Here is a 24,195-nt window from a genome sequence, read left to right as displayed (position 1 = left end):
TTACGTGTTCATCTAGAAATTTCTACGACTGTGTAGGTATGTGTATTTCATGAAAATCACTTATATTTACACCTATTTTTAAAGGTTTTCCATTATCTACTTACCCTCGTTGATGCAACTTATTATAAAAACAACTAAAATGTTTAACTACTTCAATTGCTTTCCATCTGAGCGTTACTGGTAATGATCCCAACATATACTTACATTCATAACATACACCTACATAACTTGAGTCACAAGATAAGTTAAAACATTAGTAAGGCATATTATTTGTGCACAGACAAGTAAAACACAGAAAGTACAGAAACACACCAAAGAAAGTAAAATGAAATTGAAGGAAGCAAGAAGCAGGCGACATGAAACAGATTTGTCAAACAAATAATTAGATTAGTACGACAACATACACAGAACAAAAATTAAAACTGAATAAAACCACCACACCATGCTACCTCAAGTAATTAAGTCATCTCTACCTTACAATCAATTTGTGTACGACTTACTAGGTAGACGTAAATGAATGTAGGCACTTTTCCGAGAGAGATAGTTGCCGCGACGCCCCTCGCACGTGTAAGTGTAAGTGTCAGTCTTACGCACTTTCACTAAAAACCCAATCTTGTTTATTCTTACTATCTTGCTTTGATTCGATTTCACCTGCTGTGTCTCATTCTTCTATCGCCAATAAATCATGTATATAGGTTAGTATCGTTGTACATTTTTACATAATAAATAATGTTTTTCAATTTTTAACAAACTCAGTGACTAGGTAAAGTGAAGTTTTGCCTTTTACATATTTGTTTTACGCATCTGTTGGAATAAAATGTGTTCAAATTGAAAAACATATCGTAAACTCTTCCACGAAAATGTAAGCTTGTTTGTTTTCTCACTAATTTATGTGCCATATTTTATTCACCCCTTTGTAAATATTTAACATTAATTATTTATCATAAACATACTATTAAAACAATTCTACAATATCAAAAATGGAAACCTTATAACCAATACGTTCTTGTGTCATCAAATAGAAGCGTCTGACAATCTACAAGGAGGTTTAACTTTATTCCAAAAAACAATACCGCAAATATTTATTCTCACAACAATAGCCATTTTCGTGCAAGAGTACTATGTAAGTAAAATAAAATTAGCACGTTTTTAGACACCTACTTATATCCAAATACACTTTTGTTTGGTTTCGTAACCCGTTCCAGCTAAATTCACATATCAGTTCTGTCATCGGCTCTAAGTCCACAGTGTCGGTTGTATCTAAGATGTATCCCATTTTAGCACTATATTGACTCTTAATGAATTCCTGTGTATTAATGATGAAATTACCTTTAATGAAAGTGATTACCATGCCATTGAGATTAATTTATCTAGCTAAAAGCTATTTTTTCGCCCTTCATGGTATCAAAGTATTTCTCATGCAAATAAATAGTACAACTACGAAATACTCATTCAATTCAAAATGACATAGTTTTATACAAAATCAGCGATCATTTATGTTTTTATTGTACAGCAAAGGCGTGATCATTCTCTGTTAATATTTAGTAGGTACCTAACATGCAAATGTTGTAAGAAACACGAACATTTTGTTAAATTATTAACTTATTTTCCACTAAAAATGAGAAATCATAATTTTAACTTGGAATAAATACCTCTAGTGAACTTGATTAAGTAGTTTAAGTACGCAACTATTGAACTAAGTCTAATTTATATACATACCATAGTTAAATTAACTTGTACGTCAGGAAACGTGGGTCTACATTCAATAATTGTCTTGGCACCAGGTTTCACCACATAAACGATTTCTCTCATTGGCGCTATTAAATTTTGCGGATCTAAAATCACGACATTAATAAATTGGTTAGGTATCTATCCTATTTGCAAAATCAGTGTATCGTTTAGGGTTGGTTCGACAACGAATGAGACCGATATTTATATAAAAACTTGATCTCACCATTCACGTAGACGTACGTATATGAGATGTGTTCATTGTTTGTTGGTTCCTCGACTAGATCATTAAATATTTGCGATGGGTCAACTTGATCGTCGTGGCAGGCGTAGTAGCCGACAGCGAAGGGATCCACGCTGAACAGATCTAACGCTATTTCGTACTCGTACACGTTATCGGACGGAGCCACCTTTCGCAGTATCTTTTTAAAATCCGTGTCTTCGTCCTCTGCCGCCTCTTGTATTGTAAAATTTATTGGCCTTTTCCCTTTACAGTGAATGGTATAGTTTTGTTTATCTTCTAGTAATATTTCGTTAGGTGACATAATAATAGGACCCCTTATTTGCTGAGCATCTGAAAATGATAATTAATCTCATATCGGCACTGAAAAAAATTACAGGCGAAAACTTTCAAATTACTTATTTACAATTTCGGTTTCAAAATTGTTCATTTGAATCATTGTGATCGATACGTAACATATTTAAATAGGTAGGTATTTAGTTCCATTTTTGTACTTATCTATTTTGTTTCTATTATTACGATTCTATTATGGAGTTATACGAATGCGCCACTGACATATTAATATTAAAATGTTAGGGTTGAGTGAAGGCTGGAGCCCTTAAATCCGAAAGATAAAAGTAGATTGTTGATTATATATTATGTCAGGTGCCAGGCAGGTTTAGAAACAAATTCCTTACCTATAGTTTAAAAATCACTGATCTATGTTACCCCGCGAATCGAAGTAACCCCAGTTTACCGGTAATTCTGAATACTTCACTGTTCAGAAATCAAGGCTAGCTCGAACAGATGTTATACTCTAGGTCCTTCCCTCTCTAACTAATTTCAAAATATCGTCCCATCTGAAAAAAGCATGAAACTTGGCATGCAGTACACGTCATGGCCTGGGAAAATCGTGAAACTGTTGCGCCACGCATAATTAGAAAACTATAGATCCTAACCAACAAATTTCAGAGACAAATGTAGAAAATTTCATGATGAACAATTTGCTAATTAGAAATTGTATAATATTCAACCGTTTCTCCAAAAACAATTAAAACTGGAAATTGGGACATAAAAGAGGGAGACACCACCACTTGACAAGTTGTACATATAGCTAGCTACAATTCTTTTTTTTTACCTCCACAAGCTATACGTGCACGCCAATATTTCATGCTTTGTTTCATGCTTTATTGTATAAGTTAGGGCAAAGGGAAATACTCGTAGGACCGGATTTGTCGAGCCGACTCTATTAACCAAGTTAAAAAAAAGTTTCATTCTTTCTTCCGGTTGCGAGCTTGCGAGTCGCCATCATATATTGGAGCGGCCAATGTGCTCAAAAATATCTAACCAAACACTTTAACGCCATAACAATAGAGGCGTGTATATTTAATGGCAACTGTACTTTGAGCTAAGAACCTAAATATTAACGGCGATGGCAGTTTTGTAACGCGAGCTGGTAGCCACTCGTGTCCTATCCGATCCATTAATTAGCGTTGCGCATGTAGGGCGCGGCGCGAGCGCGGGCGCGGTCGACATTCACCAAATTAATCCTACAGGTTCCACAAATGAACTACAACAATTGGTCATATCAACCTCCAAAACAATTACCAATTAAGTAATTACATTCCCGCGGTGCTAATCGATAAGTGGTCATTACAATAAGTGACCGCAGTGACGTGTTTGCGAGCTAAATGACGTGTGTTTGTCTAATAGACACGTTGTTAGGTCCTAATTACTAATGCCATCTACCTTCTACCTACTTAACAGAAGTGTAATACAGGTGTATAGGTAGGTAACTATAAAAACATAAGTATAGAAAGAGTGGTAACTCCATACATCAGTTTTCTTACCAAAACGCGAGTTATTTCGTAGTCGACATCTAAATATTCATAGTCCAATAGTAGTTTATGCAACAGTGATATAATAAGGGTTCTTAAAATTCAAGGGTCGAAGTTACAAAACGAGACGTAGTCGAGTTTTGTAAAAAAAGACCCGAGAATTTTAAGAACCAATTATGAGCTGTTGCATACATTACTTTTTCTATGACAGCTGCAGCAAAAAAAAAAAAAAAAAAAGAGTATTAAAAAAGTCATCTTATGAGCCTATAGACAAAGCATTCAAATGACATTGCTTTAGATATCACTGTCAGTCATTTAATTGACACATTTAAGTGCTGGAGTAGAAAAAATATTTAAAAGAATTCTAATTCAAACTTCAACACCCTGTTCACATTATTCGTTTCTCGAGTGCAAATAGTCTTTGCCTACTATGATGTTTCAATAATATACAGTGAAATTATTCTAACATCACATATTTGGGTGAATCAACTTTTAGAACACTTAATTTCGTGTCCCTAGACTCCCTACCAAAGAAAAATTGATTTTTCAAAAGCCATGTCGATATTTCTACTTTTTTGTTTACACGGGCGTTATTAGATCCATAAGTAATTAAGAACACATTAAAATTAACAACTTGATCAGATAAAAGTTACATTTTGTACGGTAACGCAGGAGAAAAAAAGTTATCTCCCATACAAAAATCAGGGACACGACATTTTTGCCTTTTTCTACTGCGTTACCCTACAAAATGTAACTTTTATCTGATCAAGTTGTTAATTTATTGTGGTAATTAAATATTTAGTTATCTAATAATGCCCGCGTAAACAAAAAAGTAGGTATAAAAATCAACATGGTTTTTGAAAATCGATTTTTCTCTGCTAGGGAGTCTAGAAACACGAAATCAGTGTTCTAAAAGTTGATTCACCCACTTGACAGTTACAAATTGACCCTTATATATGTGACTTTAAGGCTATCAGTCACATCTGAATTCATAACTGTGAAATATGTGATCTTAGAAAAGAAACACTGTAATAAAAAAATGAATAAAACAATACGGATGATGTTTTTCTAAACAGTCAGTATAGGGATGATGACACATGTTGAATTATGAAACAAAATCTAGTAAAATAGATAGTAAATGAACAATTTATCACAATAATGTTGATATTAAAATAAAATATGGAAATGTTACAAAAATACAGGACCTTCAAAATTTAAGTTTTTTTTTTAACTTCCAAAACCGATAAAAGTAAGGGTACCATTCGATTCCTTACATTTTATCCAAAAAAATATTGTATAAGAACTATACATAAACGCAATATTTCACGGACAAAAACGCAATTTCTTCTTTTTGTCCATACTACAAGATGGGATCTCAGGGACCTTGACGTCACGTTCACTTGTCCTTTTGTGAGGGGCGTTTCGCGAGTGAAGTGCGACTGTCGGACTTTGACTATAATTTATGACTTTTGAGTTGCTTTAATGCAATGGGTCCCATATAGACATTTGATCCTAAAAACAAACCCGATCGATTGATATGTACCATAAATGAAAATTTGTCATGTAGCCTATTCAAGTGGCCAGTAATGTACCTACCTATCTTCTTATAAACCGTGTTTGTTGCTAACAACCGGATGGTCCGATATGAGGCCGGCCGGGCGAGCATCCTGCAGATGCTACAATTATTGCAGAATGAGATATTTCCTTTCATAACCAACAGTGTAGTAAATTGACTTTGTAGAAATAAATGTAAAGAGGTAAACAAGTTTTTTTCATGCATAGATTTACATTCAGAAATCTTGTTGGTGGTAAAGTCTTTATGGAATTTTGTACAATTATGTCAATGAAAATATATAAAATAAATATCTACCTAGTCCATAAATTGTTGATTATCATCGAGTTTATTGTTTATTTCAATATACATCTGTAACTTACAGCTAACAAGCCAAAGCGTCACAAATATTAATATAATATGTCAAACATTATACATAAAACTATCTCTAACAAACAGGTCATTGTAACTTAAATAAAAAAACAAAATAGCAGTAGCCACATTAGGATTTTTCTATTAATCCCTTACATTTTTCAATAAAACAATACCATGTAGAGTGAAACAGATCTCCTTGCGGGTGTTCATTGAGTACGGAGTTGAGCACAGAGAGTGCGGTCGAGAGCGGCGCGTGTCGCTGCAGCGCGGTGCGCGCCGGCGGGCATGCCAGGAGAGGCGCTGAGCGCAGGCGCGGCAGGCGGGACCGCGCGTTGGGAGCGTACAACAGTCTAACCACTTCTTCGACCAGACCCGTACACTCTATTTTGTTGCGTATGATACCTAATGCAAACTTAACTACCGCTAGATATCGCCTTACTTCCAGAGACTCGTACCCGAGTACGCCCAGGAGGAATAGCGTTAGAATATAGATAAGGGTAATTCGTGAATTGCTTCTTGTACAAACTTCGCAAGTACTTTTTTGTACTTTCTCCAATACTAGGCTATATTTTGCTTCGTGTGGGTTCCAGACTGTGGCATTTGATTCTAAACCACTCCGAACCAAGGCCGCGTAAAGGGCTCTAACCGCCGCCGATGTCATATGTTGGGAATTGCGTAACACAAATCCTAACTTTTGTGCTGCTCTTTTGGCCACGCTTAGGGTATGTTCTCGGAAACTAAGTTGCGAGTCGAACAGAACTCCTAGATCGCGAACCGTGGCGACCCTCATTATTACGTCTCCGCCCAAGGTATATCTGTGATGAAGCGGTACAGACGACCGAGTAAAGCTCATCATTTCGCATTTTGAAATATTAAAATTGAGTTTGTTTAGTATACTCCACCTATATACCGAGTTGATATCATTTTGAATGTCTATGCAGTCTTTTTCGGAACTTATAACTTTTACTAATTTGACATCATCCGCAAACATCAATATTTCAGAGCATTCTACATGATTAGGCAGGTCATTAATAAAAATATTAAAAAGCAACGGCCCTAGGTTCGACCCTTGGCTTATGCCGGAGAGTGTGTTGTACGGCTCTGATTGGTACGGTCCGTATTTTACGAACTGCCTCCTCTCCGATAAGTAACTAGCAAATACCTTGAGCAGCTGTGGTACAAAGCCCATACTACTCAGTTTAATCAAAAGAACGTCGTTGTCTACTCTATCGAACGCTTTTTGGAAATCCAGATCACTACGTCAACTTGTTTCCTATTGTCTAGTTCTTTTGACATTAGGTTTACAAGTGAAACTAGATTTGTAGTTACAGAACGTTTGGGTAAAAAGGCGTGTTGCGCGGATGTAATATGTGGTAAACACTGCGGTAATATGCGAGCATGTAATGCTATTTCAAATACCTTAGCAAAAGAGCATAATATCGCTACCGGTCTGTAATTCTTTACTTGGAGTTTTGAACCCGATTTAGGAATTGGAGTTACCCGAGATTCTTTCCACGATTCAGGATATACGCCAGCTTTGAGTATTATATTAAATATATATGTTATAGGTTTAACTATGCAATCTACACATGCCTTAATTACGAAGGGTGGTATGGCATCGGGTCCTGCGCTCGTATTATGTCTTAACCGTTTAACAGCTCCCTTTATTTCCTCTGGACTGAAGGCTTCTACTGCCACACGCCTCGAGTGTGCCGTACTCAATGCGTCCGCTGCGGTTGCTTCGAGAATTGTTGGATCTGGGAGAAACACAGACTGGAAATGTTTCGCAAAAGCGGTTGCCATATCCGCTCCTTGACATTCTTTTTCGCCGTGATAGATTTTGGTCTCGATTCCTCCATGACAACGTAAACTATTGACATATTGCCAAAATTTTGCGGGTTGACTACTTAATTCACTCGATATATTTCTGACGTAAATTTCATAGGCCATCTTAATATCTTTTTTCAAATTTGTTCGCATAGATTTAAACTGGTCAAGATATTTACTATTTCCACTCATTTTCCACATACGGTGATACTCATATTTTAGCTTAATGTCGTGAATTATTCCTTTAGTATAAAAAACGGGATATGCCCTAGTAGACGAAGGCTTTCGAATGCATGTGTTAAATATATCATATATTGCGTCATTAAACATTTCGACTGCTAAATTTGGAGTTGTCTGTTATGATAGTATAGGTCTAGTTATTGTCGTAATAGGTATTATTAATTCTTAAGTACCTAGTTAATTAAAAACCTGTTGGTTATTTAAGAGACTTATCAAATACATGAAATTCCTTTAAAAAAATCCATTAACACCATTGATTTTTATTAAACAGCATTCAGTTTTAAGCATCGTGCGCGCAAAGGAAAAATACCTAAAATAATCCTGTTGTCTTTGTTTATATCATTAAACCGAACGTAAAGCATAAATCATACACTAATATAGGTAGGTAAGTATGTAGACTATACAATTCATAACATTGATCCAAGGTTACGCTAAATCCCGTGAGAATTACAACGAATTTATCTCAATTGAATACGACAGGCTAAGAATAAGACAGGTACGTACGTTATCATGGTACGAGTATTACATGAAGTGCTATCTAACAAATTCTCGTATCATGGAAACAAGAACAACCATACTTACATAAAATGTACCGTCAAGTGGGGTATCTAGTACCTAACTGGAGGAATAACATTAATTTTGTTTTTACTATGAACTAATCTACCTACTAGTGTAGTAGTACCTAGTTGAAAAGCTAATAAGCCCTATATAGTATATAGTATAGGCCCTATTACGCTCATAGATCCTGATTCAAGTACATATTATTAAAAAGAATAGTAAGTAATTTAACCCCTCTGTCCCGAGATACCCCACTTGACGATAGTACAAAAATGGGAAAATTCATATTTCAATTGACCTTAATTGAATCGTGTCAATAAGGTCAATAAAAGGGCAACTGTCAACTATTCTGACATGATACACGCGATAAGAATAAATTTGGAATAGACGTTTTGAACAAATGATGACATGTATGTAGATTAACTTTTAAATGATAAAATATTTAACTGATAACGTTATTTTATTTTTGGTTTTTGGCCTTGCCCTTATCTAGCTTCTCAGATGTTTATCGTAAATAAATAGGTAGAGCACCCGTATACATCAGTATAATAATGGATATTTCTTTTCGTCTATTGTCAACCAGAAATAAATTGTTTCTTTTAACTTCACTTAGGAGTGGCATTCGAACTACATATAAGGATTCCAACTTGATTTGATATTAGGTACCTACTGATAGTTCATCCCTTGCGCACCAATGTGCTATGATAGTTCCTCTCGCGTCGTATGATAGTTCCTATGTCAGTTAGGTTTCTTTTGTTTGGCCTTAGTTTAAAAAAACAATCGAAGAAACATTGCTATTTTTATTAGATACTTAAATGTCATATTTCAAAATATGAAAATGTGCCAAACTTAGCAAAATGCCTACAGACATTTTACGTGACAGCTACTGCATATAAAAATTAACTGTCATAGGGACCATCTTGCGATGCCAGAGATACCTATAATATTAAATACGAGTGGGATAGATGCACTGCAGTTAATGTCAAATCGATATAAAATCAAATTCAGATTTCAAACGTTCGAATGCCGTTTCAGCAGACATAAGAGAATTTCACAAATCACATTTCACAAAAGAGATGTGATGTGAATGGGAGCACTTTATCAATTTGTAAGTATTCTGGTGACGCACGAATGTTGCTACACAACGTTTAATAAATCCGTTTTGCTTAATATTTACCGCTAATGAATAGATTCGTTTAATCCTTTTAATATATATTTACACATTACTACTGAAAAATTATTTCTTTTCTGGACAAAATGAGAATCTCTCCTAATATTACTCATAGTAATTTCAGTATTTTTATAGTAAGTAACTCGGAAAGCATAACTGCTGATGCTGGCCATAAAATAAGGGCATTTTAACCTATATCCTTACCACGAGTTTGAGACCGACATATTCGCTAGCGATTGCGTAAACTAACTCATAATGCATCTCCCTCGTACTGACATTGGTGCAAGCAAGATGCACTGCGTTTGAGTTGACGTAGTCGCTAGCATTTAAAACCGCGTAAAACTCATGGTGAGAGTACTGTTTTGGAAGTCAGTCCTTTCTTGTACTTTACACCTCTTTTACAGTCAACAAAATTTTGATGACATTAATTAAAACATATTGAATGATTAATTATATTATTAAGTACCTACTTAGGGTAACGGCACCAGTGGCCAGCCGGGTACCAGTGGTCAGCCTTTTGAGCCGTTTATTGGTCATAAATATCTGGTATATTCATTTAAACAAATTGCGAGTAGTCAAATAGGAGCTTTGATTCCTTATTGGTTAATACGTCACACGACAGGTGCGGTGAGGGAACGGGGGGAAGAAATATACTCGTTCATACAGGTGCTGTTTGTCGACGAGTGCAATAGTGTCATGTCCGCCATATTTTTTACTGCACGTGGTGTTCTCTTAACAGGCAAGAAAAACTATGTTTTAATGTTAAAAGTAATTGTTCTTGTTAATGATTGGTTTATTTATTAGTTTATCTATTAAATTGCATTATATTTGAATGAAAATATCAATATTTCACTTATAAATTGAGGGGGCTGGCCACTGGATAACAATTTTTTCCAAAGAATCCAGTGCCCAGCCCCCCACGGCTGACCTTTGGGTTATTCGTTTATTTTAGTATTTTCGAGCCAATGCGATCGTTAGGACCGTTAAATTTACATTTTCAAATTTAGTTAGGCATGCCCTAGTCAAAGTAAAACCCAGTAGTCAGCCGCATTTGAAATAACGTTTTAATGCGGCTGAGCACTGGGTTTCGCGGATCCAGTACTCAGCCATTGACCTTGCTTGGTACGTCGCCGCCAAAAATATGTCCACATTTTTAAACCCTATCTCATTGAAATAAGGTTCAAAAGTGTATACATATTTTTGACGTTAACTATACATAACTATCATTTTGCTTTTTCCTGGTCGGTATATGACTTTGTTTATTAATGATAATTAGATCTGCATAGACTCGATTAATTATTTTTTACCGAATACCTACTAGGAACATAATTATATATTACCTGAAATACCTCATTAATTTTTGACGGATTAATTATTAGAAAATAAATATTGCGATTCTTAGTTTGCAAGAATAATGTTAGTTAATTAAGTACCTATGGCCAACAAATTTCGTGTCATAAGAATTGTATGTACCTATAAGATTTTTTATTTATTAAATAAGTAAACAAGTAGGTAAGTAATACATATGTTCATATGTATATGCAAAAAAATTATAAACTAAAATTAAAAACTACAACTAAGTACAATAACAATAACTAAAATAGTAATAAAAAATAGATATTTGTATAACATCGTTGATTTTGATATAATATGCAAAAAATTGTAAACTAAAATTAAAAACTACAACTAACTACAATAACGATAACAAAAATTATAAAGAAAAATAAATATTATAATATCGTTGATTTTGATATAAATATTAGTGATTTTGATCTAATTATTATGAATAGTTTATATAGGCTGAGTACTGGGTACACAGAGGCTGCTTACTGGATTTTAGAGGCTGACTACTGGAGAAAAGTGCCACTTTTTGTTTAAACTTAATTAGAGATATTATAAAGAGGATTGTTATTTTTTTTAATATTTTGTTTTAAAACTCTGATAAACAATTGATCTAACCATGTCATTTATTTAATTATCCGACTAATCCTGTAGAAATTCCGAACGTTCAAACTTAAAAAAGTCGTTATAAGGCTGACTACTGGTGCCTTTACCCTATATCTTATCTGTATCAAACTGCGCCATTGACGATTATTCTGGATGTTATAATCGTAAATACGGACCGGGTGAGTAAGTGAGATGACTAATCTGAATAATGCCATAAGATAAAAAAGTTAAGAGATTTTGTTTCGACAAAAAATATATTTGCTTGCTTATATATAATATGTACTTGGCCTAGTTTTGGTCGAGTAACGAAACGACTAGGTACTTAGGTTTAGTTACCTATATATATTATTTATTTCGTTTATGATTCACCGTAATAATTTTTTTATGTGTGGAATAAGGAGCATTGTATTGTATTAAATTGTATATTTCTATAAAAAATAAAATTGCGTTCATTCGTTTAATTAAAGCCATTTTTTGCACCGAAATGCAATTGAAGCTCATTTATTCCCGCGTTATTTTACAGATATATTTAAACTAATATTGTAATACCAGCATCCTCGGCACCATAGAAAAAGTGACCCAAGTTTTTTTAGATATACCTATGTATTTTACTTTTATTTAATATTAGTATTTAGTTTTAATTTCGTTTTATTGTATAGCATAATTGTAATTAACTTACGATATGTATACCGTAAGTAATATTCCTTATTACAGATTTAAAATGTAAATATACCTAGGTCTTTATGCTATAAGCGACCTCTTGCAGACAAATATCTTATTTCATCATAACAATTTTAGACGGAAATAGGAATAGGTATACCATTTACATTTATTTAACTGGTAATTCATTCACAATTTAGTTCTTTCCAGGCAAACACAACGAGAGTGAAAGACTTCACCACAGTTTTGACCTTAGTTAAAGACAGTGAGAGAGTAACATTTGAAGGAATTCAATTACTTCTTTTTTACAAGGTTTAATTAAATCATTTTTCCATAATATTTACTATAGGAGAGACAATATCCTTAACTAGATAGTTGCAATTATTATATATAGCAATCAATGAAGCGATACACCAGTGGATTATTTATGTGATTCCCAATTAAATCAGAAATTAATATTTAATAAAAAAACTGTCCATCGGCATTTATGCTTTCTTAAAACAAATATTAGTATTTGGGCTTTTTCTAAAATAAATATCGAAAACCCGATTCTTTCAAATCTGGACATTCTTGGGCTCATTCTACTCAGAATCGACAGCACTCTCCATCCTACCATTAAAAAAAGATGTCCCAAAATGTCCATTCCATTACGTCACGTTTTTGGTATGAGAAAAATTTTCACTTGTATGTAACGTGACTAGGGTTTGCTCCCGGGAAATACCGGTACCGAAAGTACCGGGAATTCCCGGGATTTAAAACCAAGCAAAGAACCGGGATTTCAAAATTTAAATCCCGGTACTCCCGGGAATTTAGTGACTAAAATTTCCGGTACAATATTTGACTGCTTTCTGTTACTTAGCATGAAATATCATGTTTTATAAAGAAAATAAATATATTTTATCAATCTAAGGCTGATGGTAATACTTTTACGGCTGACCACTACATTAAAATATATAAAATAAAAAAAGTCAATGGGTTTGACAATGCCGACAATATAAAATTGTGTAATTTGATACTTTAAGGGCGTAAATGTTTGTACGATAAATAATTTTATACGAACAATTAGTTATTTCATATTTGTATACTAACTAGAAGCAAAAATAGAGACAATTTTGTAATTAATAAAATACTATGTACTTTTAATTTAAATTCAAACACGGTATAAGAAACTCACATAATGATAATGATATTTTAAATGAATTAATAATTCTGGCTGAATAATTTCTTGATTTGTCGTATTGATAGTTCTGTTATTATATGTTCGAAGGTCCACAGCCCCTTTTGAACGCATGCGAAAATTATCAATTTTTTTTCTCGTTTTTCACAAAACGCCTTACATGTTTAAAAAAAATGATGATATTACTGAGCCACAATTCAGTTTTTGCCAATCACCAAAGATAGTAAAAATATCATGTAGTTTAGGAAAAAAAATTATATGAATGATTGTGTGACTTAAAGACACATATTATGGTACAAAATAAGTGTGTACCTTTACTCAAGCTTCATACTTTATTTCATGCTTTATTTACTGTGCTACTTTTTTTTATTGTTTTAAGAAAGATTCGTTGTCATTTTACGCTTTTTTTTACTGAAAATTGATGTGAAAACTGATTTTTGAAGGCAGTCCCGAAAGTACCGAAAATACCGGGAAATCCCGGTTCCATTTTTGCCCGGTACCGAAAATCCCGGTTCTTTTAAACAGTACCGGTTCTGCAATCCCTAAACGTGACGTAGTGGAATGTACAATTTTCATACAACATTTTGGGACAATTTTTTTATCACCAGGATTGAATATGCTAGTGATTCTGAGTTGAAAGAACCCAAAAACACCAGGATCTGGGAGAATCGGGTTTTCAATATTTATTTTAGAAAACGCCCATTTACCTATATAAAATCGTTTAAAGGAAACGAACAGTTTGAAATTGTTGTCGGATTAAAATTACAAAATATACTCACCTATCTTTAAAATATACCTATCTTTTATTATATATAATGAAATTGAAAACCAATGAGTATTTTTTTAATTAAATATAATGATTCATGCAACACACGACTATTATTAGTGGATTCAATACCATTTAAAAATGATGCAGCAATCCTTATTTGGAATATACTATTAATCGTAATGAGTCATACGGAACTGAGATTCCCTGAGCAAGTGATAACTTTGAGAAACCATTCATGCATGAGTCACCTGAAAGACGCCATCGCCCTACTACCGTCTACTCTACCCACTACGCGTAACAGACACAACAGCCATTGGAAAAATCGTTCGATTTTCAACCGTATTCTAGGGCAACAAATTCTAAATTTCAAGTGACTTTATAATGGCTGTTACGGTTATATGGTAAAGCATACAGAGCTGAGGTGGCCCGGCTGTATAAACAAAGATCTTACTCATACATTGTGCATTTTAACGACCGAGCCATATCAGTTCGAATGTGCAGCAGAGGCCGAAAAACGAAATTCCTCTCTATTGCTCTAATATGCAAGAGCAATAGAGAGGCAGATAAGAGCATTTCGTCTCTGGGATCTAGCTTGCTGCGTAGACAGACACAAGAGTACACAGGCTGGTTAACATATGACGTTATATTAAAATATAAAATTATATGAGACGGCCGTAATGCGTCGGCTAGTTTCGAAGTAACGTCACGATGGCCGATAAGCAGAAAATATTAAAATACGAAATATGACATTTCCCTTTTTTATCTCTTTCGCACGCCTAACAGTAATGATAACGCGCGAATGAGCAGTAAGGGGTCAATGTACGTAATTGTTCATGCTATGATACAATACAACCCTTTGGCAATTGTCCCCATTCTATTTGGTTTTGTTGATCCTTTTTACGTAAAACTGAGACAACAAGTTAGCACTCGCCAAGCGTCTTGTCAAGCTATCCCAATTGCAAAGTTGAAGCGAAGTATCTCCAAATCGATTTGTGTTGTAATATTATTATTAACTAAAGAAAGTTATGATGTAAATCCCACATAAATAAAAGTAAGTAACAAGTTATACCTACAATAAGAGTATACCTTGTTTACCCGCTCGCATCTGTAAATTTATTCTTACTGATTCTGGATTCGAGTGTACTACTAATGTAAATAGGTACCGGACTACATAATATAAGGTTAACTAGATAGAGATAAAATCAAAAATACCACAAATAGACCTGGGCATAATTTGCATTAAAGCGCTGTCTAACATAGACATCGCCTATTCCCCTGTATTCGTGGCTATCAAAATTACGTAAGTCAGTAGCAAGCTCACTTATTAGTAGGTACGTATACGTAATTATCATTAATTATCCCAGTAAGCTCAAATTCTATTTCACGATAATGGGGGCAAAACTGAACGCTAGGTGTGCTAGTCGGGATTTTTTTTAAGAATAACAATGTTATACCAAAACCTTTCCTGATTTAGTGACTATACGTCATTACTTAATAATGCAACGATACAGGGTTGTTCACCGCATGTGGTACCTAATATCATCGAAGAAATATTATTTGCACCGATGAATGTTATCGCTCAAAATGGCTTGACTATCATTTTACGAAAGGATAATAAAGCCATCTAGTTACACCTGGGTTTGCTCAAATACTACTACATATCTTGATCCCACTTACTTTTCTACATTTTTTTTAAGTGTTCGATTTCCTACTTTTCAATTCATAGTCTAAAACGCTGTAAAGGGTTCTAAACATCGATATAAATTCAATATACGCGATATAATCCGTTTTAATACTTTTATTTCATGAGTAACTATCGCGGTAACCGAAGACAATAATTTATAGTCTGTTAAGTTAAATTAAATGGAAGATTTAATCTAAATGATACAGATAATCAACGTGGCTATATAATGGGCCAATCAAATTAGATCCATAAAAAATAAATTATTTTCCAGTAATTTGGTCCTAAATGCGTGTAATCCGAGTTTGCGCAATGCCAGGCCTTTTAGGAGCGAAGTTACTCTGGGATGCTCATTCAACGCAGAATTTAACCCCTTTTTAAGGGACTTCCATGAGGAATCGAGGGAACTCCTCAAATCTGAAAGTATAGATTTTTTTGTATTTTCATCGGAAAATCAAGCATTTACATTAAAAACTGTCGCATTTGATGAAGTTGAACTGCCGATGATGATCAGAACAGAACTCTTCAACGGTGCATAGTACACGTTTTGAGATTTTGAACTTCCCAATAAAGTATAAGCGCCGTTAAGAGGGTTAGGTTAGTAGGTAGAGAAGTCGGTTTTTTCCGTCAAAGATTATTTATTTAATATTAAACAGAATAACATTTCCCGTCCGACGTCCGACGTGGCTGTAAAGTTTTTGAGCTACAATAAAAAAATAAAAAGGAAAGCTAGCGAAAAAATCTAATGCTTTTTATTTACTTATTTATAAATACAACGCAGTTTTCCGATGGTGCTGGTTCTTTTGTCCTTTTGTATTCGTAAAGATAAAGTTTTATGCCTACCTAATCGGTGCAAATGATATTTCGTCAACACGAAACCCGGTGAACGACCTTAGTATGATTTCGCCATAAATCTAATTATTACTATTAACGCTGTGCTAGTATGGATTATGCTTATAATACACTTACAAATTAATCACAATGGATCACTTTGTTTTAATACATACAAAATTTATTTTTTTACAAAACCAAAAATAATTAACCAATTAAACTTCTTCGATTATTGTAAAATGACATGTATTTCTATATCCAAATAAACGCCATTTTTTAAACCTAATAGTCTGTTCTATGATTATTTTTGTATGAAAGAAATCTGAAGACTTAATGTAACTTTTATTCCTTTTGTTAAGGCCCGTCTAAAGGAACCTATTATGATAATGTAGGTGCCTAACCTTTTGTCATGATGTAGGGGTAGTACGGAATATTATACTTATTTGAAAAGGATAAACGGTTGAATAAGGAATTTTCCAGCGTGAAAACGGTCTGTGGATGTTTATTTTGGTTATGAATTATGATACCCATCCCCATCAATTATTATTCACTAGCGACCCGCCCCGGCTTTGCACGGGCTAACATATTATACATAAACCTTCCCCTTGAATCACTCTATCTATTAAACAAAACCACATCATAATCCGTTGCGTAGTTTTAAAGATCTAAGCATACATAGGGACAGACAGACAGCGGAAAGCGATTTGGTGTTATGTTGTGATTTGGTAGTACCTAGGTACAGTAAGTATCTAAAGTAGCAAATCAGACTACCGCGTCAAAAGTAGCTACCATTCTCTAATAAATTAACGAAAAGAGATAATCCCATTAAAAACATAAATATGAAATGTGAGCCAAGTTCAACATTAAGAATATGCGTCGTTGACGTCGTTGTTGACTACGCCGGCAAAAGAATTCATAATTTTATTATATGAGTGCCTGGTTCTAGTTTACTTGGACTGTAATTAAGGTTCAAAAATTGACTTGGCTAGTTTTCACGTACAGTTTATATTTGTATGTGTTACTTTTCCAAAATTTAGTTTGTTGGTATAAAAACAAGCCAAGTATTAGTAGTAGTATTATTAAATAGTTCCTAATAAAGCATATTTTATACCTATTTAACATTTTAATTTAAATTGACTGCGCATAACTTTAGTTTTTAATGTTAATCAATGAAATCTATTATCAATTAATTATTAACATATTTTATATTTTTTCAATTAATCAAATGCTCAGTTAATTAAATTCTAATGTGACCTTTATCATGAACCTTCATCATATTTACTTGTACCTAATTTCTTTATTTTTTTATCGTAAATGTTAATGTTAATACAATGTGTATAACTACCCACTGTATCAACGTTGTCTTATATTTTCATTTATTTACAGTAAGTCACTAAGTGACTTTATACAATTAGGGTAAAAACCAGGTATCTTCTTACCCTGAAGCTCGTGACGCCAATATCTCTCTCAAGAGACTGCTACGGTTCTCAAACTATAAAAATAGGGTAAATAAACTAAATGGCCATAGTAATTCAGTCAATCAATACCATCTTTGCTCCTTACGTCCTACTCAGTGATCTGCGCTGCGCTGCGCTCCGCTGGCTTGCGCGGGCCTTTATGAATTTGACTTTAGACTTTAGAAATATCACTTTTGACACTGACAAAGTATATCCATAATAAATCCAAATCCTGTTATTACAATCAGAATACACCTCAACTCGTGTTAATTTGCGCGTAAATTTCTAGTCTAGCGCGTAGCGGTCATTAGTATGCACTTGAACATTACGCGATCACAACCTCTTTAATTATAAGTTAACCGGCCTTTTTTACGAAAACAACGCACACGTAAAAGTAGGTAAGTGTCTATTATGAATAGTTTTATAAATTCTGTTTTAGTAATTTAATTAGTGAATACAGACAGACAGTATAATTAATTTAAGACACTAAATTATACCCCCCTATTTATGGCATACGACGTGCTTGATACCTAAAGTCTATTTTTTCTTTCCGTAGACTAAAATGACAACCACAAATGTCAAACGTAGAAATAATGTGACCAGCTTAAAACATATAGTGCTGTACGGATATGATGGTCGTTCTTGTCTACGTGACAGCGTGATAAAACGGTGTCCGTCACTTTCTTTCCCACGGTGTTAAACAGTGACAGTTATTTTATCACGTGGATAAAGATGAATAAAGCTATCCATAATAGGCTGGCTGAACTTTGATTTCGGTTTGTGACTAACCGATATATATTAAATTAATTTTAGATTCAAAATTAACAACAAATGTAATCTACTCGCTACATAATAGGAAATAAACAATAAATAAAATCTACTCACTACTAATCTACTCAAACATTAAAAACATGACATTGACGTATCGCCTACCTGACGCAATGCCAAATCGCTTAAAATTTTTAGAAATATTGTGTATAGACCTAGATACAACATTTCTAAATACCTCAAAATGATGGCATTTTTACCTACACTATTTCACATTTTTAATACATCTACTAGTGTCCCCTTTTAGCACGTCACGGGTTATCCATTCATTGTGTTACAGACACTTCATCAACAAATATAAGTACCTCCCAATAGTTTATTTTCGGTTAGTACCGGTTACTTATATTTGTTGATGAAGTGTCTGTAACACAATGAATGGATAACCCGTGACGTGCTAAAAGGGGACACTAGTAGAGGTATTCAAAATGTGAAATAGTGTAGGTAAAAATGCCATCATTTTGAGGTATTTAGAAATGTTGTATCCAGGTCTATACACAATATTTCTAATATTTTAAAGCGATTTGGCATTGCGTCAGGTCGGCGATACGTCAATGTCATTTTTTTAATGTTTGAGTAGATTAGTAGTGAGTAGATTTTATTTATTGTTTATTTCCTATCATGTAGCGAGTAGATTACTTACATTTATTGTTAATTTTGAATTATTTTAAAGCGATTTGGCATTGCGTCAGGTCGGCGATACGTCAATGTCATTTTTTTAATGTTTGAGTAGATTAGTAGTGAGTAGATTTTATTTATTGTTTATTTCCTATCATGTAGCGAGTAGATTACTTACATTTATTGTTAATTTTGAATCTAAAATTAATTTAATATATATCGATTAGTCACAAACAGAAATCAAAGTTCAGCACTATATGTTTTAAGCTGGTCACATTATTTCTACGTTTGACATTTGTGGTTGTCATTTTAGTCTACGGAAAGAAAAAAATAGACTTTAATAATTTTAAAATCTCTAGAGATCAAAAATGTACACTTAGCTATTTACGTACCTAATTTATTTATTTTTCTTATTAACACTAATAACTAGAAATTTCTTTTAAGATTCCGTAACCAATAAAGAACTGTATGTCTGTCTGTCCGCGGCTTATTATTATTATGAATGAAATCACTAATGTGCAGCTATGTCAGCACGTGTTGACTTATACGATGATAAATAGCCACTTTATATGCATAAATTAGTTATCATTATCATATTTGTTTAAATAAAACAATAAACTGCACCTACTGGACACTTCCTCTAAGAGTGACACTTATAAATATTACCTACTCCGCGTAATTCCTTTTGACGCACATAAATTCCTACGAATAAATATTATGTAGGTATATACCTACAGCAATGACTTAACGCTGTGTTGTGTTAGCTACAAAGTTAGTAAAGTGCAGGTAATTAATGTTAAAACATTGTTATCTAAGTCACATTAGGAAAGGCTTTGGAATAAAAACTGATATAAGTAGAACAAGGTGCATCAAGATTTCATGAAAGTGTGTTAATAATATTTAACAAGTTTTAATAAGTGAAGACTCTGAAAGATCGAGGGATAGAAGTGGCGTGTATTAAACATTAGAATGTTCAAATTCTGCATTATGAAAGTAGTTATGGAGTCAAACCTGATATAACCAGAAGGGAGGCGACCAAACACCAACCCAACGTGTCGGTCATGTTGGAACAACACTAGTGTCGCCGAGAAAGAAGTCGTCAAACTTATTCAATCCTCTCCTTTGTTTACATCGTAACTTATTCAGCTTGCATACATGGATTCAAATGCCACAATCGTAATCACGACGCACAGCTGTACGGTAACGTAGACATCTATTTATAGAATCACAAATTCCACAGACTTAAACGACTTAAACACTGTAACTATTGTAAACACTTTTATATTTCACTGATTGGCCTCGATTTAACCGGTAAGGGTTAAGTAAGTTTGAAAGTGTCAATGTAAATGGTTTACATGTTTAATTGTAGCGTAGGTAAACCACTTTTTATAACACAAAAGGCGAAGTATGTTGTTGTTACGAGCAACGAGATGTGATTACAGTGAATGACGCGGCCGGCTCTCGGCGCGGCGGGACCGTAATGCTGCGTGGCTCCGTCCTCGGCAACGCACATGCCGCCCGTCGCCGCAGCGCGCCGCTCGTGCTTGCACTATCAAACATACCAGATAACTGAGATAACATAAACCAACGACAAAATTACTTTATCATACATGCGAACGGATTGAGATAACGTTATTTTGTACCGTAAAATTGCTAAAATCGGGCATCGTGTTCGATAAGTTAACGCTGATCCAATTACTTTTGAATAGAACCGGATTTAAATAATCATGTGTTGTACAACAACACAAAAACGTTTATTAATACAAACAACATACCCAGATATTGTACTGTTTTAGTAACTGCATATTTAACCTGTGACATTAATAGGTATTAAATATTATCCTGCAATTAAAAATTTGCAATATTAAAAATAAATTGAATTAGGCAAGGGTTTAGTATTGTAAGCTAGTCATATTTTGACTAGGTAGTAGGTACGTAGATACGTATGTAATTTAATGCACAGTTGGCATTACAAGGTTTACTAAAGAACCATAGCATATCGCAGGAAAAAGCAACTAAAAAAGCATTATTTTATAAAGTTCAATATTCATTATCAATAAGAAAAAAGTGTTCCGAATATTCCGAGACCTGTTTCCGCTGATAGAATGTATTTGTGAAAGGCTTTTGCTTGTACTCAAAGTATTTCAAAGAACACTAAGTTAGTTATTTATGAGAGAATTCCAGCGCACCATTCTGTATTTAAAATATTTATTGGTATACATACATTCTATATTATACTGCTTACATTTGCACTTTATTATATAAACATTACATTATATTTAATTACAATGCTTGACCGTGCATTAAAAAGCCACAAATCAAAAGAAACTAAGTTTCCTTCAAAAGCAAGTTTTTTAATAAAGAAATAAAAGGCATTATCTTCGTTCATATTGAGATCTTGGATTTTAATGTTATAACCCTCGCGATAATTAGTATCAATGGCAATTCCATTTTAGTTGCTAATTAAAATCGGAAAATACCGTAAAATGGGGTGAGTAGGGTCAAAACTGAAATTCAAACCTCGATAACATTTTATTTTTCAGATGAAAATAAGTGTTCCGGACGTTTGTATTTTAGTTTTTATTTTATTTTGGGTAGTTCCATTTCATAACTTTGACGATAAAGAGGAAACCCACCTCACCCCGTAGTGCCTCGTATTTGGGGTGAGAGGGGTTTTCATACAAAGGTGATTTTGGAAGATTGTTGGATCGATTTTTTTTTATTATGCGTATTACTATAGCTCCATTTTAAATTGGAATACATTATTTTTGTAGCAGTAGCCTTAAAATCCCTTCTCACCCCCCTCTCAAGCCTTCTCTCCCCATTCATAACCCACCTCTCCCCGCAAAACCTACTCACCCCGTTTTATGGTAACCATCATTAGGTCATTGTTTCACCATATTGTGTAGGCCATACATATGTAAAACACATGACATTATTCGGTGCTACAACATTCAATTGGCATCTGCTCGTATTGTAAATAATGTAAAATGACATAATTACTGTTTGATTAAGTATACCATTGAAGTACCTATGTAGTTATACAATCAGAAATGTAATATTTTTGGAATATCTAGATTTCTATAAACTGTTATCCATTTCTGTTTACATTACGATAGTGGATATGATAATGATAATGGATCGGATTAGTTTTTCATACAATAATAAAATTACAAACACAAGGCCTCTAAGGAGAAACTAGCTCAGATTGCTTTATTGTACCTATGACACGAAAACTAAGCGGACATCATATACCTACTTCAAAATAAAACTTATATTAATTTTCAGGAAAATCAACCGAAAATCAGTATTCAATCGTTACCTACAGCTGAAAAGTAAATTATGTACACGTTCATATAAATATTTCAAATTCATTTTTTAGTTTAGGTATATTTAGGGCTTAGGAATAAACTAGCTAGATTTCTGTTAAAGAACTCCTGGATGTGGATTATACAGGGTGCTTCCTGTAACAGGAGCAATAAATTAAACTAAAGGCTGTACTCCTCAAACAGACCAACATTGGTTCAGCAACTTTTAAAAATGATGAATTCTTTAGACTTCCTCTTTTTCATACAAAATCAATATTGCCTTCAATGTACGCTGACATCAGTGTGTTTGACGTTGCTTGTCACGCTTTAAACATAACAAAATTTGCAATACATTGCGTCTTAGAATAAACTTTAAAGTGTAATAAAAATCAAAACATGAGTTATTTTCAAAAGTTGCTGAACAAATGTTGATCAGTTTTTTTAGGAGTACAGCCTACAGTTTAATTTATTGCTCCTGTTACAGGAAGCACCCTGTATATGTTACCGTAAAAACCCGTTTTAGTGAAAATATGTTTTCCCTAGTTAAAACTAGTTTTCCGTATCGTCTCAGTGAAAACGCATTTTAACTAGTTAGAAATAGTTTTCCGTCAGGCCTCGATGGAAACTAGTTTTAACTGGAATTTTTCAGTTAAATATAAGCTAACTAGTTTTTACGGTAGGTACCGTATATAGGGATAAGATATAGGTACTCCTCTCATTCATTGTTGCATGTTTTATTTTCAGGGTTTTCCAAATTGGAAATTATTAGGTATAAAGCAGGTGCTCAACCCAGATGCTAATTATATCTCTCACTAATAAATAATAATTAATACTTATTATTTATTAATGAGAAAAATGCTATAATTATTGGATACCTACAAACCTTCAGTTTCTCATATTTATGTCATGCTCTATGTGTAGGTATATTAAGTTTTATGCTTTTAATAAAGTAGTCCAGCAAACTACCGCGTTAAGTGAAATTAATGGAATTCATTACGTTATTAGCAACGTTACACGCAATTTTCATGAGTACCTATATGCTTACGAAGTGTTGCTAATGTGGCTTTCCATAACAGAAGGGTCCTTATGCTTCAAGTGCATTAAGGTCGTTTCCACCTGAAACTTCAACAGAAATTCGGATAGAAACGGTGCTTATTGTAGAAAGCATAAGGACCCTTCGCTGATGGAAAGCCACATATTTAATACTTTTGTAAACATGGATAAAATTCTGAATGTCAGACTTCAGTTGGTAATAAAAGTAAAGTAAATGTTCTTATAGATCGAACAAGTAAGCAGTAATATTCAAATTTAAACTGTTGTGAGACATTGAATAATTTTACGGCTTAGCCTCACTTGTTTTAAGTCACTCACGCGACATGTTTCGGACAGCCTATACGAGTAATAGGTCTCCTT

The 24,195-nt window shown here is 33.7% G+C and overlaps 1 protein-coding gene across 1 annotated transcript in view; it reads right to left on the bottom strand.

Moving 5' to 3' along the window:
* LOC134662598 (vascular endothelial growth factor receptor 1) overlaps window positions 1–20,948 on the bottom strand; it is a 46,790-nt gene extending 25,842 nt beyond the window's left edge. Inside the window, exons 1-6 of the mRNA XM_063518870.1 lie at window positions 20,486–20,948; window positions 1,955–2,302; window positions 1,720–1,835; window positions 1,158–1,306; window positions 801–804; window positions 501–669 (exon numbers count right to left, since the gene is read on the bottom strand). Coding sequence (XP_063374940.1) covers window positions 501–669; window positions 801–804; window positions 1,158–1,306; window positions 1,720–1,835; window positions 1,955–2,302; window positions 20,486–20,537 — 838 coding nt within the window. The 5' untranslated portion in view covers window positions 20,538–20,948. The remainder of the gene's footprint in view (window positions 1–500; window positions 670–800; window positions 805–1,157; window positions 1,307–1,719; window positions 1,836–1,954; window positions 2,303–20,485) is intronic.
* Window positions 20,949–24,195: the final 3,247 nt, after the last annotated feature.

Source organism: Cydia amplana, chromosome 3 (assembly GCF_948474715.1).
Source record: "Cydia amplana chromosome 3, ilCydAmpl1.1, whole genome shotgun sequence".
Taxonomy (NCBI): Eukaryota; Metazoa; Arthropoda; class Insecta; order Lepidoptera; family Tortricidae; genus Cydia; species Cydia amplana.
This window is presented reverse-complemented; position numbering and strand designations above follow the sequence as displayed.